The 15,763-nt window shown below is 48.0% G+C and overlaps 1 protein-coding gene and 1 long non-coding RNA gene across 2 annotated transcripts in view; both read right to left on the reverse strand.

Annotated features, from left to right (window-relative positions):
- LOC146351847 (uncharacterized) overlaps positions 1-15,763 on the reverse strand; it is a 1,244,848-nt gene that overhangs the window by 592,059 nt on the left and 637,026 nt on the right. The gene's annotated exons all lie outside the window — the stretch shown is intronic.
- LOC146351853 (uncharacterized) overlaps positions 1-15,763 on the reverse strand; it is a 121,061-nt gene that overhangs the window by 70,580 nt on the left and 34,718 nt on the right. The window contains exon 2 of the mRNA XM_084832717.1: positions 326-355. Within this exon, the coding sequence (XP_084688843.1) occupies positions 326-355 (30 nt within the window). The remainder of the gene's footprint in view (positions 1-325; positions 356-15,763) is intronic.

Below are 15,763 nucleotides of genomic sequence, written 5' to 3' on the forward strand. Positions count from 1 at the left end.
CTTTCATCATTGAGAGCAAAGTGGAGCTGCTTAAAGTTAACATGGCATAGACTCCAGCCATGGAACGTCCCTGTCTCTGAGCCTCACTAAAGCTGCTCTCAGAAGTGAAGGGTAAAATTTTAACTAGGCATGGCTTTATTTTGGCCAATTTCATTTAGATTTTATCGGTAATTGTACATTGCAGCCTTCTGCAGGCCACAGGGATGGGCAGGCCGGACATTCAGAACAAGCTAGAGATTGTGATACATGCCAAAGCAGCATGACTCATAAGGCAAGAGAAACAACACTGATGTAACTTATTGAGCAAAAGAAGATTTGCGCTTACCTGGTGGCCCCTGGAGCTTTGCTTTCTTAACTGTAAAGAAGAAAAAGAGAATATAAGTTGATTATTTCACCCCAGAGCACTATTACTCTCAGGTTATTAAATGTTTTGAGCACAGATAAGGGAGAAAGAAGCCTCCAAGTTATAGTTTCATTTTTCATAAGAAAGGAACCTAGAAAAGTAGCCACTTCCCTGCTTTGCCCCAGTTTTCTTTTTAAAAAAGCACCGGGGAATATTTAAACCCCAAGAAGTACTGAAAACGAGAACAAAGGATATAATCAAAGGAATAGAGCATTGCTGGCATAAATTGGTGCATCCCCTCAAAGCAGGGATCTCTGGTTCATGCAGGTGTTCATGTGGAGCTTAGAACTGTGATATCATGCGATAAAGAACCCATTTCCCCACCGCAGGTCCAAGATATTTCGGACACATTTTGAGAGCTGAGCTCTGCCCACAGCACCCATTGTAGCCTTTTAACAGCAGGGCTAGAATGAGTATGTGCACGTCCTCCCTCTCCTTCTCTCCCACCCTCTCTCTTAGCCAGCCCTCTGAAGACAAAAGACTGAACAGGGAGCCAGTAGTTTCCCACCCCAACTACTTAGCCACATAGGAAGCTGCCCTATACTGAGCCAGACTATTGGTCCATGTAGCTCAATATTGACTACACCAGAGGTGCAGAACCTTTGACCCATGGAGCCTCCTTGGGGCAGGGCTTAGGCGTCCCCACTGTTACTGATCTGAGACTGGAGGTAACAGCAGGGTTCCTCTGCATACCATTCTCCATCCCAATTGGAGATCTCAGAGTGGAGATAACAGCGGGCATGTGGCCGGGGGGGCGGGGGGATTTGGCTGGCACTGAGAAGAGCAGCACCAGCCAAGTCCTTTTGCATTCATTGTCATCTGGCCCATGGAGGGACCAGCTGGAGAGCAATTCAGCCCCACGCCACTTAAGTGTTTTACTCCCCTGGTCTACACTGACAGGCAGCAGCTCTCCGGGCTTTCAGGCAGGGGTATCCTGGAGATTTTGTGAATGGGCATTGTCAGGATTCCCCTTATGACGTGGACCCCCTAAGCAACTCCTTAAGGATCTCTTGCCTCCTTAAGAGTCCCACTTTCCTTTTTTAAACTTTCCCTTCCCAATAACGTGGGGTTGAGGCTGTAGATGTGGGTTGAGGCTGTAGATGTGGGGTGATTGGCACTTCAGACACCTGGATGTTAACCACAACAGTTTACTGGTAAGTTAAAGCAAGCAAATTACGACTAAAGGTATTTTCTCAACACAGCTGAGTGATACAAAAGGCATTAAGAGAAAACAAAAGTTGCAAAAACTCAAGTTCCTCTACTGTAGCTGCACTTAGACTTCTCCAGGCTGCTTTTTCCTGCTCTCTCTTCCAGCTCTGGTCTTCCTCTCACTGGCACTCTCTCCCTTTATCTCCCCTGCTTCCCCCAAACCGAAAGTACTGTTTCAAACTTGGAAAAATGAAACCTAACTCAGGAAAATGAAACTTAACCATGGAAATGAAACTAGTCTTCTGAGGGTTAACTATTCTTCCCAAATACTCCCAACAAAACCGCCCAGGCCTCTAGACCTGAGCTTTTTACTTCGCCTCTGTAGGCCTCAAACCGTCACAGGCATGCTCCCATTGGAGCCATATTGTCATGGCACCCACAACACATTCTCAATATTCCAAATGTGCCCTCGGGCCCAAAAAGGTTGCGGACCTGCTGTACAGCATCCCTCCCTGGAGTATGGCTTGTACAACGGTGAAGAAGCACCTGCATTGGAAACACCAGGCATGACTGGTTGGGGGATGCTGGGAGTTCTACACCAACACACCAGGCGGGAATCAGCTTGTGGGTAGGGATGGGAGAGAATTTCTCCCCGAAACTTCGGGGGGCCGAGCGCCAACGCATTCGGTCCTCCAAAGGTTGTTCGGGGAGAACTTCTCCACCCCCCCGCCCCCCCCCCCGGGATGGGACTTACCTTTCACGAATGTCCCTCCCGGCGGCGGGTCCCAGCGGCGGTTCGGCAGGTCTTCGTCAGGGGTGGGGGCGGCAGCCGGTCTTTCGACCGGCTGCCGCCGCTGCCATTACCAGCAAAGTAAAAAGAAAAAAAAAACGCCCCTGTGATAGGCTACGTAACGATTAACGTAGCCTATCACGGCTAGATTTGCAAAGTCAGCCGTGATAGGCTACATTAATCGTTACGTAGCCTATCACAGGGGCGTTTTTTGTTTTTTTTTTTGAAGTTCGCGGCCGGGGAGACGGGGCGCTTCTCCCCGGCCTGAATTTCGGCCAGGCGAGGCAGGAAGCCTCCCCTCCTGGCCTGAACTTCGGGGGGAGCAGCGAAGTGCCTCCCCCCCACCGCAAAGCAAGCTGCGAGACCAGGTAAGTAACTTTCGTGCACCCCTACTTGTGGGAGCCTAGAACAGAGGCTGATAAAATTACGACTGATATGGAGAGAGCAGAGAGATGTTTTTGCCCTCTCGTGTAATACTGTTCTTGTATTTATTATTTAACGTATTTTATGCAGCTCTTCACTAAACCCTAATGGCAGCTTACAACAAGGTAACAGAAACACGAAACAATAAATATAAACCCAAGAACAATCACATAGGGAAGGCAGCCAAGAAGAGAAGCTAACAACCCACCATACAGTGGAATGGGAGAGATAAAAACAGAACCTACAGCCAGCTTATACTAGATGATAAAAACCCTGGGCAAATAAATAGCTCTTTGCTTGGTGCTGAAATGACATCGGAGTTGGCCTCAGTGAGCCCCTCTAGGAATGCTTCCCACAGATGGGGGCCACAACTGAAAAGGCCCTCTCCCCCACCCCAAGGGTACCACCCACTTAACCTCAGGTGGCTGGGGGCTTCAGATGATGGCTGCAGATCGGGCAGGCTCATCAGGCAGAAGATGGTCTGTTGGGTACTGGGGTGGGGGGTCCCAAGCCATTTAGGACTTCATGGGTCATCACCAACACTTTGAATTCTGCTCAGAAATGGTAGAACTCTTAGTCAGAACACTTGGGCTTAGTGAGGACTCTCTCCTTCCCCTTGCTGCCACCGAGAGGAAGAGGCAGCAGCTGATGGCTGCCCTTGGATCGTGGCCCACCGTGCCCCTTCCCTCCCTCCCTGCAAAGACCAGCATCTGCCAGGCCTTCCTGCCATCCGTTTTCAGGAGCAAGGGAAGGGGGTATTGGCAGTGGGGAGGAGAAAACCAGATCAGTGCTGGCAGTCATGTCTGGAGGAATCTTATTTATTTATTTACAATATTTATATACCGCACCATATCAAGAACAGATTTCACTATGAGAGGGGCAGCTAACTTGTGCTACTCCTTTAACAACTTCCAGTGAGCCAACTAGGAGGCCTGTAAGGTAGAAAAGCAGGATGAAAAGGTTTTAAACAGAGGGGAATTCAGGTCATAGGAACATCAGAAGCTGCCCTATACCAAGTCAGACCCTTGGTCCATCTAGCCCAGTATTGTCGACACTGACTGGCAGCAGCCACTCCCCAGGGCTTCAGGCAGGAGTTTTTCTAGCCCTACCTGGAGATGCTGCTGGGGATTGAGCTTGGGATGTTCTGCATGCAAAGCAGGGCTCCACCATTGAGTTGTAGCCTTTCCACAATGAAGGTGGCAGGCAGTGACGGCTTAGATGTCTTTTTTAGAAAAGGACTGGATACATTTGAGGAGGGGTGGTCTATCAACAGCTATTAGCCAAGAAAACTCAGTGGAACCTCCATGTTCAGAGGCAGTGAACCTCTGGATGGCAGCTGCTAGGGCTATATCGTCCTTCGGTCAGCCCACCATCCTGTTTCCAACAGTGGCCAGGCAAGTGTTTCTGGGAAGCCCACAAGGAGGGTGTGGGGGCAACTGCTCTCCCCTGCTGCGCCTACCTGCCCCCCCCATGGGCCCCCATCCATCTCTGGAGCCTTGCATTTGCCACGCCCATCCAGCCTCCAAGGGCCCCCAGCCTTTTTAGTGGAGGGAAGGGCTGAGCAAACAGCACCAAGGACTGGCCTGTGAGGGTAGCCTAGAAGCAAAATTCGGAAGAGGTCTTAGATAAGTAATTGGCACACAGTTCGTTACCATGTGGAACTTTTCCTATTACTAAGGAACATTTCCTTGACCAGAAAACCCATCTTTCCACCGTAGGAAATAAGGAGATGACTTATTGCTCACTGTGCTCAGTATCAGCTTAGCAGGAAAGGGGGCCACTGCAGGTGGGGCGGGGAGCCTGCAAGCCTTATTCACCAGCCTTCTTAGTCTTAGTCTTGGCCTGCCTCGGTGAGGAACTTAGTCTTAGCCTGGCTTGGTAAGGAACTGTGGCTTCCCCTGTCCTGGGGACGGCAGACCGACCCGCCACTGGGTGAGGGGCTGCCCAATTCCCAGCAAGAGATGTCATGCCAACTGCATTGATTCCCCTGGATCTCCCCCACTCTCCAACAGTGCAGAGGCATCAGATTGAGGGGTGGGGGTGGCAACATGACAGCCCCAACTGCAACTTGCACCACTCTTTACACTAAGCCCTCCACAGTTAGTAATGCTTTTCCCTGGCTGCTCTCCACCAAAATATTGAATAGGTGCTCTCCAATTAAGAGCAAACGGGGGGGGGGGGGAACAACCCTTAGTTGTCTGGCCGAACACCTAGGCACAAGAAAGCTGCCATCCCACAATTCCTGAGCAATTAGTGCTGCAGCATCCAATTTCGTCCGAAGCAGACACAAACGCTGTCAGCAAACCTGGCAGCCTAAAGAACGGAGCACCGTCAAGAAGAGAGAACTGCACCAGATGATCATCTCCTGCGCTGTGGTGGCTGCTCAATCCGCTCAAGGGAGGGATGGGGCAGGGGAGCAGAAATTATGAAAAATTGGAGCACGAACTGTGGCCTAGATGCTGAGATTCGCAAAGCCACACAGAACATCTGGACAGGCTCTCAGTGCAATGCACAGCTGATCCGGGAGGAGCATCACAGACACTGCCAGAGAGGAAGCATTACTGAGGATTCGGGGGGGGGGGGAAGCAAGGCACTGCTTAGTATACAGCTCAGCAACCTACAAGTTTTACTTTAAAAAAGGCACCCGGGCCTCTTAACTGTAGAGAAAAGCTTGGAAACGCAAGTGTGGCTTATACGGAGGGCAAAAGCAACCACAGGGAGACAAACCAGCAGAGCTTCCAGTGCACCGAGGGTAGCCATCAGCGCCAGGGCATGTGCACCGCACCACAGTCCCAAAGTCACTGACTGGGTCTGCGTGATCCCATGGCTCATTGTGGCTTATTTAAGCCAAAGCCAAAGCCCTCCTCGGTGCAACTGCCACAGCTCCAAGAAGCAGGAAGCAGAGAAGACTTGAGATGGGGGAGGCGACAGCAGACAGGCGCTGGGGCATGTGGGAGCGCTAAGGAAAGGAGGCCATTTTGCAATGATGTGCTGCCTCACACTTACTTAGAATAGAGCAAGCATGTACAGGAAGCACTCCGCGCTCCTTTCCAGGACCGTGAAAAGCAAAGCTGCCATGTGCTCACATTGCTGGGTCTGACACAGCCTAAACAACCCGGAGGAGGGGAAGGGGAGGGCTCCTGTAAGAAGAATGGAGGTGGAATTTTATTTTTGGTTCATGAACATAGTTGGCTGCTTTCTCTCTGCTCTGGTCTTGTTTTCAATACTTCAGACATACTTAATGCAGCCAAAGAGGTAGATACTATTTTGCATGATGGTGAATGACTTGCTCTGCAAATCATGTGCTGGATCTGGGCTATAATCTTTTGGCCATCTGCTCATTCTTTCTGTCTCAGTAGTTGAATCCTGCATATTTTCCCCCAGACCCCGTTCTACACACCAATAAGCAGATGTTTTGTGATTGGGGCAGGGGTATCATAGAATCAATGCCGAACAGCAAATACCTTGTTGTTGTTCAGCGGTTAAGCCATGTCCAGCTCTTCGTGACCCCACGGACCATAGCACACCAGGCCTTCCTGTCCTGCGCTCTCTCCCCGAGTGTGCTCAAGTCCATATTCATCACATCGGTGATGCTATCTAGCCATCTCATCCTCTGCCGTCCCCTTCTCCTTTTGCCTTCAGTCTTTCCCAGCATCAGGGTCTTTTCCAGGGAGTTTTCTCTTCGCATTAGGTGGCCAAAATATTTGAGCTTCAGCTTCAGTATCTGTCCTTCCAATGAGCACTCAGGGTTGATTTCCTTTAGGATGGACTGATTTGACCTCCTTGCAGTCCAGGGGACGCGTAAGAGTCTTCTCCAGCACCACAGTTCGAAAGCATCAATTCTTTGGCGCTCAGCCTTCCTTATAGTCCAGCTCTCACAGCCATACATTTCTACTGGGAAAACCATAGCTTTGATTAGACGGACCTTTGTCGGCAAGGTGATGTCTCTGCTTCTTCCTATGCTGTCTAGGTTTGCCATAGCTTTCCTCCCAAGGAGCAAGAGTCTTTTAATGTCATGGCTACAGTCACCGTCTGCGGTGATCTTGGAGCCCAAGAAAGTAAAATCTGTCACTGCTTCCATTTCTTCCCCTTCTATATGCCAGGAAGTGATGGGGCCACATGCCATGATCTTCGTTTTTTTAATGTTGAGTTTCAAACCAGCTTTTGCACTCTCCACTTTCACCCTCAACAAGAGGCTCTTTAGATCCTCTTCGCTTTCTGCCATTAGGGTGGTATCGTCTGCGTATCTGAGGTTGTTGAGAATTCTCCCGGCAATCTTAATTGCGACCTCTGATTCATCCAACCCGGCATTTCTCATGATGTACTCTGCATATAAGTTAAATAAGCAGGGCGACAATATACAGCCTTGTCGTACTCCTTTCCCAATTTTGAACCAATCGGTTGTTCCATGTCTGCTTCTGACTGTTGCTTCTTGACCCTCGTACAGGTTTCTCAGGAGACAGGTAAGGTGGTCTGGTACTCCCATCTCTTGAAGAATTTGCCACAGTTTGTTGTGATCCACACAATCAAAGGCTTTAGTGTAGTCAATGAAGCAGAAATGGACATTTTTCTGGAATTCTCTTGCTTTCTCCGTGATCCAGCAAAAGTTGGTGATTTGATCTCTAGTTCCCCTGCCTCTTTGAAACCCCGCTTGTACTTCCGGTAGTTCTCAGTTCACATGCTGCTGAAGCCTAGCTTGTAGGATTTTGAGCATCACCTTGCTGGCATGTGAAAGGAGCGCAATTGTACAGTAGTTTGAACACTCTTTGGCGTTGCCCTTCTTTGGAATTGGAATGTAAACTGACCTTTTCCAGTCTTGTGGCCGCTGTTGAGTGTTCCAAATTTGTTGGCATATTGAGTGCAGCACTTTCACAGCATCATCTTTTAGGATTTTAAATAGCTCAGCTGGAAGACTGTCATCTCCGCTAGCTTTGTTGTTAGTAATGCTTCCTAAGGCCCACTTGACTTCACTCTCGAGGATGTCAGGCTCAAGTTCAGTGACCGCACTATCATGGCTATCAGGGACATTCAGATCTTTCCTGTATAGTTCTTCTGTGTATTCTTTCCACCTCTTCTTAACCACATCTGCTTCAGTTAGGTCCCTGCCTTCTTTGTCCTTTATCATGCCCGTCTTTGCACAAAACGTTCCCTTGAGATCTCCGATTTTCTTGAAGAGATCTCTAGTCCTTCCCATTCTGTTGTTTTCCTCGATTTCTTTGCATTGTTCATTTAAGAAGGCCTTCTTGTCACTCCTTGCTATTCTCTGGAACTCTGAATTCAGTTGGATGTATCTTCCCCTTTCTCCCTTGCTTTTCGCTTCCCTTCTTTCCTCAGCTACTTGTAAAGCCTCCTCAGACAGCCACTTGGCTTTCTGGCATTTCTTTTTCTTTGGGATGGATTGAGTTGCTGCCTCCTGAACAATGTTACAGACCTCCGTCCATAGTTTCTCAGGCACTCTGTCTATCAGGTCTAATCCCTCAAATCTATTCCTCACCTCCACTGTACATTCATAAGGGATATGATTTAGGTCATACCGGAATGGTTTAGTGGTTTTCCCTACGTTCTTCAATTTAAGACAAAATTTTGCAAGAAGCAGCTCATGATCTGAGCCACAGTCAGCTCCGGGTCTTGTTTTTACTGACTGTATAGAGCTTCTCCATCTTTGGCTGCAAAGGACATAATCAATCTGATTTCGATATTGACCATCTGGTGATGTCCATGTGTAAGTCGCCTCTTGTGCTATTGGAAAAGAGTGTTTGCTATGATCAGCGTGTCCTCTTGGCAAAACTCTATTAGCCTTTGTCCTGCTTCATTTTGTACACCAAGGCCATGCTTGCCTGTTATCCCGGTGATTTCTTGACTTCCTACTTTAGCATTCCAATCCCCTATGATGAAGAGGACATCTTTTTTTGGATGTTAGTTCTAGAAGGTGTTGTAGGTCTTCATAGAACCGATCGACCTCAGCTTCTTCGGCATCAGTGGTTGGGGCATAGACTTGAATGACTGTGATGTTGAATGGTTTGCCTTGGATTCGTACTGAGATCATTCTATCGTTTTTGAGATTGTACCCAGTACTGCTTTTCCCGGTGGGCCGCGGTGGCTTAGTGGTTAAGACGCTGAACTGCAGACTGGAAGGTCGGCAAGTCAGCAGTTCGAGACCCGAGTGCTGCGTGACCGAGTGAGCTCCCGTTTTCAGTCCCAGCTTCTGCCAACCTAGCAGTTCGAAAGCAAGAAATTGCAAGTAGATAAATAGGTACCGCCTCAGCGGGAAAGGTAACAGCGTTCCGTGCACCTCGGTGTTCAGTCATGCCGGCCACATGACCACGGAAGCGTCTTCGGACAGCGCTGGCTCTTCAGCTTAGAAACAGGGATGAGCACCGCACTCTAGAGTCGGACACGACAGGTTGGGGACACCTTTACCTTTTTTTACTGCTTTTCCCACCCTTTTGTTGACTATGAGTGCTACTCCATTTCTTCTAAGGGATTCTTGCCCACAGTAGTACATATGATGGTTACCTGAATTAAATTCGCCCATGCTTGTCCATTTTAGTTCGCTGATTCCCAAAATGTCGATGTTCAATCTTGCCATCTCATGTTTGACCACCTCCAGCTTACCTTGATTCATTGATCTGACATTCCAGGTTCCTAAACAATATTGTTCTTTACAGCATCGGAGTTTCTTTTCACCACCAGACACATCCACAGCTGAGTGTCCTTTCGGCTTTGGCCCAGCCGCTTCACTCTTTCTGGAGCTACTTGGAAATTCCCTCTGCTCTTCCCCAGTAGCGTATTGGACACCTTCCGACCTGAGGGGCTCATCTTCCGGCGTCATCTCTTTTAGCCTTGTGATACGTTCCATGGGGTTTTCTTGGCAAGAATACTGGAGTGGGTTGCCATTTCTTTCTCCAGTGGACCACATTTTGTCAGAACTCTCCGCCATGACCTGTCCGTCTTGGGTGGCCCTGCACAGCATAGCTTATGGCTTCACTGAGTTACGCAAGCCCCTTCGCCACAACAAGGCAGTGATCCATGAAGGAGAGCAAATACCTAAACACACGCTATTTCATTATATTCAATACCGATACCACAATTTGTTTGGAACAGATTTTCCTTCTTACATTTTCACCCAGCATAAGCACGATGACATTAGGGCTTACACTCAGTGTGGTGAGAGCCAGTGTGGTGTAATGGCTAGAGTGTTGGACTGGGAGTCAGGAGATCTGGGTTCTAGTCCCCACTCAGCCATGGAAGCTCACTGGGTGACTTTGGGCCAGTCACAGACTCTCAGCCCAACCCACCTCACAGGGTTGTTGTTGCGAGGATAAAATGGAGGAGGATTATGTAAGCCGCCTTGAGTTCCTTAAGGAGGAAAAAAGGCGGGATATAAATGAAATAAAGAAATAAATACACCCAACCAAATGTGCATAGGATTGCACTTCCTAAGGTAATCAGGTAGACTTTTTCTAACTGCGTATTTCTCTTTCTGCCTCTATAACTGAGAGGACTAGAGATGTCTTGAAGGCAGAACATTCTGCAAGTGGGGCCAGGGCCCTTCAGCCCTCCCCACACCTACTGCTGGAGGCTCATTCCTCCTCCCATCATTAGAAAATCAATTCTGCTCTTCCGTCCACTTCAGCCAGACAAAGCAGTGTGTTCCTGCCAGAGCCTTCCACCTAGACCGTTGTTACAGAGTTGGGCCCCAGAGAAGCCATATGCAAGAAAATCCTTTCGTTCACACACACTCGGGAGGAACAGTGGTTCAAAATGAACATTCCCATCTCAAAGTTTATCTCTCCAGCACATAGTTCTGCAAACGGCTGCTGGTTTGCAGGCCCTGCACCACCGCTGCATCCAGCAGTCAGATTCCTTTCAGCACTGTGAAATCGGAACCAAGTCGTGCGTTTCTCCGTAGTGGTGGATTATCCTGGGCAAAGAGACATCCCTTTTCCATCTAAATCCAAGGAAGCTGTTCTAGTTCTAAATCAGTATCTGATGTTGGTAATGGACTGGATGAGGGGGAACAAATTGACGCTTAATCCAGATAAGACCGAGGAGTTCCTCATTAGTCGAAAGTCAGGTCAGGGAATAGGGACTCCGTCTGTGCTGAATGGGGTTACGCTCCCCTAGAAGACTTAGGCTCACAGTTCGGGTGTACTCTTAGATCCAGCATGGATGCCCAGATTTCAACTGTGACCAGGAGTGCATTTGCTGAGGCTAGTGCACTAGAGGTATCAGATAGGGCCACAGTCACACATGCCGTAGTTACATCCCATTTGGACTACTGTAATGTGCTCTGTGTGGGGGTGTCTTTGAAAACGTTTAGAAAAACTGAATATGAGCCAACAATGTGATGTGGCTGCAAAAAAGGCAAATGCTATTTGGGGCTGCATTAATAGAAGCATCGCTTCCAAATCCTGGGAAGTCCTAGTTAGGCCTCATCTGGAGTACTGTGTCCAGTTCTGGGCACCACACTTGAAGAAGGATGCAGACAAACTGGAGAGGGTTCAGAGGAGGGCAACAAAGATGATCAGGGGACTGGAAACAAGGCCCTATGAAGAGAGACTGAAAGAACTGGGCCTGTTTAGCCTTGAGAAGACTGAGGGGAGATAGGATAGCACTCTTCAAGTCCTTGAAAGGTTGTCACAGAGAAGAAGGCCAGGATCTCTTCTCGATCATCCCAGAGTGCAGGACACGGAATAATGGGCTCAAGTGACAGGAAGCCAGATTCCGGCTGAACATCAGGAAAAACTTCCTGACTGTTAGAGCAATGTGACAATGGAACCAATGACCCAGGGAGGTGGTGGGCTCTCCCACCCTGGAGGCATTCAAGACGAGACTGGACAGCCACCTGTCAGGGATGCTCTGACTTGGATTCCTGCACTGAGCAGGGGGTTGCACTCGACGTTCTTGTGGGCCCCTTCCAACCCTACTATTCTATGATGCTATGAACTTCAGCTGGTCCAGAATGCTGCGACCATGCTGCTGAACAGGACCAGTTACAGGGAGTACGTGACTCTCTTGTTACAACAGCTTCACTGGCTAGCAATCTGTTTCCAAGCACAATTCAAAGTACCGATTATGACCCATAGAGCCCTACATAGCTTGGGAACAGCTTTCTACCCAAAAGGCCACCTCCTCCCATACGAGCCAGCCCAGGTCTTGAGATCTTTGGGGGAGGCTCTTGTGGTACCGCCACCTTCAGAGGCGTATTTGGTGGCGACAAAGGAGAGGGCTTTCTTGGTGGCTGCTCCTGAGGGAGACTAGGCTTACTCCCTCCTGTTGTCCTTCAGGAAAGCCGTTTTTATTCAGGCAGGCTTTTGGCATATAAGCTGTTTTTTTGCTGAAGGGGTCTGTAATTGGTTGGTGGTTTATTTCTTTTATTGTGTTTTTAATTGTGTTTTTAATGTATTTGTTTTTATACTATGATTTAATTACGATTTTGTTAATCTGGATTTTATTCTAAGCTGCCTTGAGCACCTTTTCTTAGCAGACGTACAAAAATTAAATAAATAAAAAAAACATGAAACTACCACAACACAGCAATTGTGTAAAACTGAGCCACAGGAAGTCTTACAACGGACTCATGTATTTAACATTTGTACTTCCACCCAGCTTGGTCAAATAAGGGAAAGAGTATTGCTTCTCAGGAAAATGCAAGTTGTGAAAAGATGGCTATTCCAACTCAGGGGTCTTGCTTTCATGAGTAAAACAGTACATTATGATCAAATTAAAGGAGAACAAGTAACTCATTCTCCTGCAAGACAATGCAGGATAATGGTTTAGCTCCTATTGGAGTGAAACACAAGATGGTGCCAAGAGAAACCCTCTCTTTGAAATGAGGAAGCACATTTTGAGTTGATATTGTGAATGTTTTGATGTTCATTTTAAGTTGTCAAGTTTGAATGTTTGTGTTTTTAGTAAGAAAAAACCTAAACATAAAATCAGACACAGACAGTCCTACACAAAGGATTTGGTCAACTGCCTCAAAGGCAGCTACAGACTGGCCACAATGCTTACCAATGAAATGACATACTCAAACTAATGCCAAAAACAGAACAAGCAATTCCGCTTCCTTGCATAACGAAAAGTCTTCTGTTTGTCCACATTAAGCAGGCAAACAAAGATTATATGAACAAGATGGATCAGCAAACCTCTCTCTATTTCCTACTACCTCTAGTTTCCAGTTCAAAATTATCTACAGCCAGCTCCAAAAACAAAACAAAACACTGCTTTGGAGATCATTTTGCCTACCATTGCCAGTATCTTATTTCATCCTATTACTCAAATTAATATTCCTAAAACATATAGTTATTAAATTCCTAGATTTCATCATGAAGGATTTCTGCTGGCAAAAACGTTTCCATCAGTAATGTGGGAAGCTGCATTGATTTGTATCGTTTATGAAGTTCTTAGACCAGCGAGCATGCTCAATCCATCTCATGACATGAATGCAAATGTTAATATTACCAAAGAAAATGCTATGTTGATGGGGAATCATTATGGGATATCAAGAGGAGGCCAAATTGCACAGCAATTATAAGAACCCATAGCTATGGGCACAGCCACCTTGAAATTAATGGATGCAGTCCACAGTTAAGTTATAGGCTTTTAACAGCAATTAACCTTTTCAGGATTTTACCTGATGCATATAAATAGAAATGGGGCACAAAAAGAGAGAAAATACGACGAAGCCTGTAACAGGAAAGACACTGCCACTAGTGATCTGAAAGACCTGGAGAGCCGCTCTCTGTGGGAGTAAGAGACAATACCGGTCTAGGAAGACAAAGTCTAGGAACATCAAAAAGCAGGGAGCAGTACTGGCAAACTTTCACCGAGAAGGCACCACTCAACTCAGAACTGCAGCCTTGGCTTTGGTCACCCAAGTAGGCTACCGACTCCACCTCTGCCTACCTGCTTTGCCTCAGTCCACCTGCAGCTTTTCTGGTCACTTGGACATGATCCTGCAGGCACTGGCAAAATGAGCACAAGACATTATGTGACTCCTTTTTGTGTTTTGCAACTGCCAGGTGACAACCCCCCTCCCAACTGACTCAAACCAAACTTCCCCTGCCTTCCCAAACACATTATGGGGGCCCAGCTATCGCTCAGTGGTAGAACACAGGCTGGCTTACACCCACAAGGCCCTCAGCGAAAAGGCCCCGACATTTCCTACCTAAAGGATCTCGGGTAGCAGGCCTGGGGGAAGACCTTTCTCTGCCCGAGGCCCAGCAAAGCCACTGCTATTCAGAGTAGACACTGCTGGCCGAGGTGAACTGAAGTCAAAAGGATTAAATCTCTTCAAAAGATTGAGAGCCAGCGTGGTGTACTGGCTAGAGTGTTGGACTGGGAGCTGGGAGATCCGGGTTCTAGTCCCCACTTGGCCATGGAAGCTCACTGGGTGACCTTGGGCCAGTCACAGACTCTTCAGCCCAGCCAGGGTTGTTGTTGTGAGGATAAAATGGAGAGGAGGAGGAGAAGAATGTAAGCTGCCTTGGGTTCCTTGCAAGAGGAAAAAAGGCGGGATATAAATGCAAATAAATAAATAAATATGCCTGGAGATCACTCAAACCACAATAATAGTAGCCCAGCTAAAATGTATACCACAAGTTAGGAATGGTAGTACCTAGTCCAAGAGGTTGCTGGCATGGTTAACAAGCAGTGTTACGAGAGCTATTAGAGAAAAGAGGGCTTCTTTCAGAAAATGGAAGCCTTGCCCAAGTGAGGAAAATGAAAGGGAGCACAAGCTTGCACAAAGGTGATGCAGACAATAAGAGATGCAAAAAAGCAATTTGAAGAGCATATTGCTAACAACGTCAAGGCCAACAATAAAGAAATCTTTAAATATATCAGAAGCAGAAAACAGCTAGGGAGGCAGTTGGACCACTGGATGACAACCAGAACTGCTAGAGCATTCTAAGGCCTCATGAGGCCTTGGCAAGGCACTTTGTGGATAACACTGATTGGATCAGGAGTGTTATTCTGTGCGCTGTGGGTACAGTTAGCGAGCGAGAGGTGGCTTGTGGCAGACCGGTTTTGTGGGATCGGTTCCAGCTTCTTCCTCCTGATGAAGTGGACAAGGTGCTTTCATCTGTAAGGCTGACCACCTGCTTACTTGATCCTTGCCCATCTTGGCTCATTATGAGCTGCAGAGAGAGACTGGGTGAGGGGATCAGGGTGGTGGTGAACGCCTCCTTTGAGAAGGGAGTGATGCCATCAGCTCTCAAGGAGGCAGTGATAAGACCGCTCTTAAAGAAGCCCTCCTTGCATCCCCAAGTGTTGAACAACTTTCGCCAAGTCTTGAATCTGCCAGTTGGGGGCAAAGTGATTGAGTGCGTGGTGGAGATGCAGTTAAAGGCACACTTGGAAGAAGCTGATTATCTAGATCCATTTCAGTTGGGCTTCAGGCCTGGGCATGGGACAGAAACGGCCACCGTCACCTTGGTGGGTGATATGAGGAGGGCTTTGGATAAGCATGAATGCTCCTTCCTTGTTCCCCTTGACCTCTCAGTGGCTTTTGACACCATTGACCACGGTATCCTCCTACACCGCCTGGGCAGTCTGACAAGACTGAGGTACTTTTGGTGGGAGACAAGGGGAGGTTGGGGGATGTTGACCTGGTGTTGAATGGGGTACGGCTACCCGTGGAAGACCAGGTCCACAGCCTAGGGGTATTTTAGACTCCCAGCTGTCCATGAAGCTCAGGTGTCAGCTGTGAGCCGGGCAGCGCTGTACCAACTCCATCTGATATGGCGGCTGCGCCCCTACCTTCCCGACCATCTGCTCCCCTCGGTAGTACATACCCTGGTCTCCTCTCGTCTAGACTACTGTAATGAGCTCTATGTGGGGTTACCCTCGAAGACGGTTCAGACGCTGCAGCTGGTGTAGAACGTGGCAGCTCTCCTGATTAAAGGCAGCCACTACCGTGATCACATCACTCCGGTGCCAAAGGAGTTGCACTGGCTACCAGTTGTTTTCTGGGCAAAATTCAAGGTGTTTGC

Source organism: Heloderma suspectum, chromosome 2 (assembly GCF_057233095.1).
Source record: "Heloderma suspectum isolate Gila_16-S chromosome 2, 16-S_ref, whole genome shotgun sequence".
NCBI lineage: Eukaryota > Metazoa > Chordata > Lepidosauria > Squamata > Helodermatidae > Heloderma > Heloderma suspectum.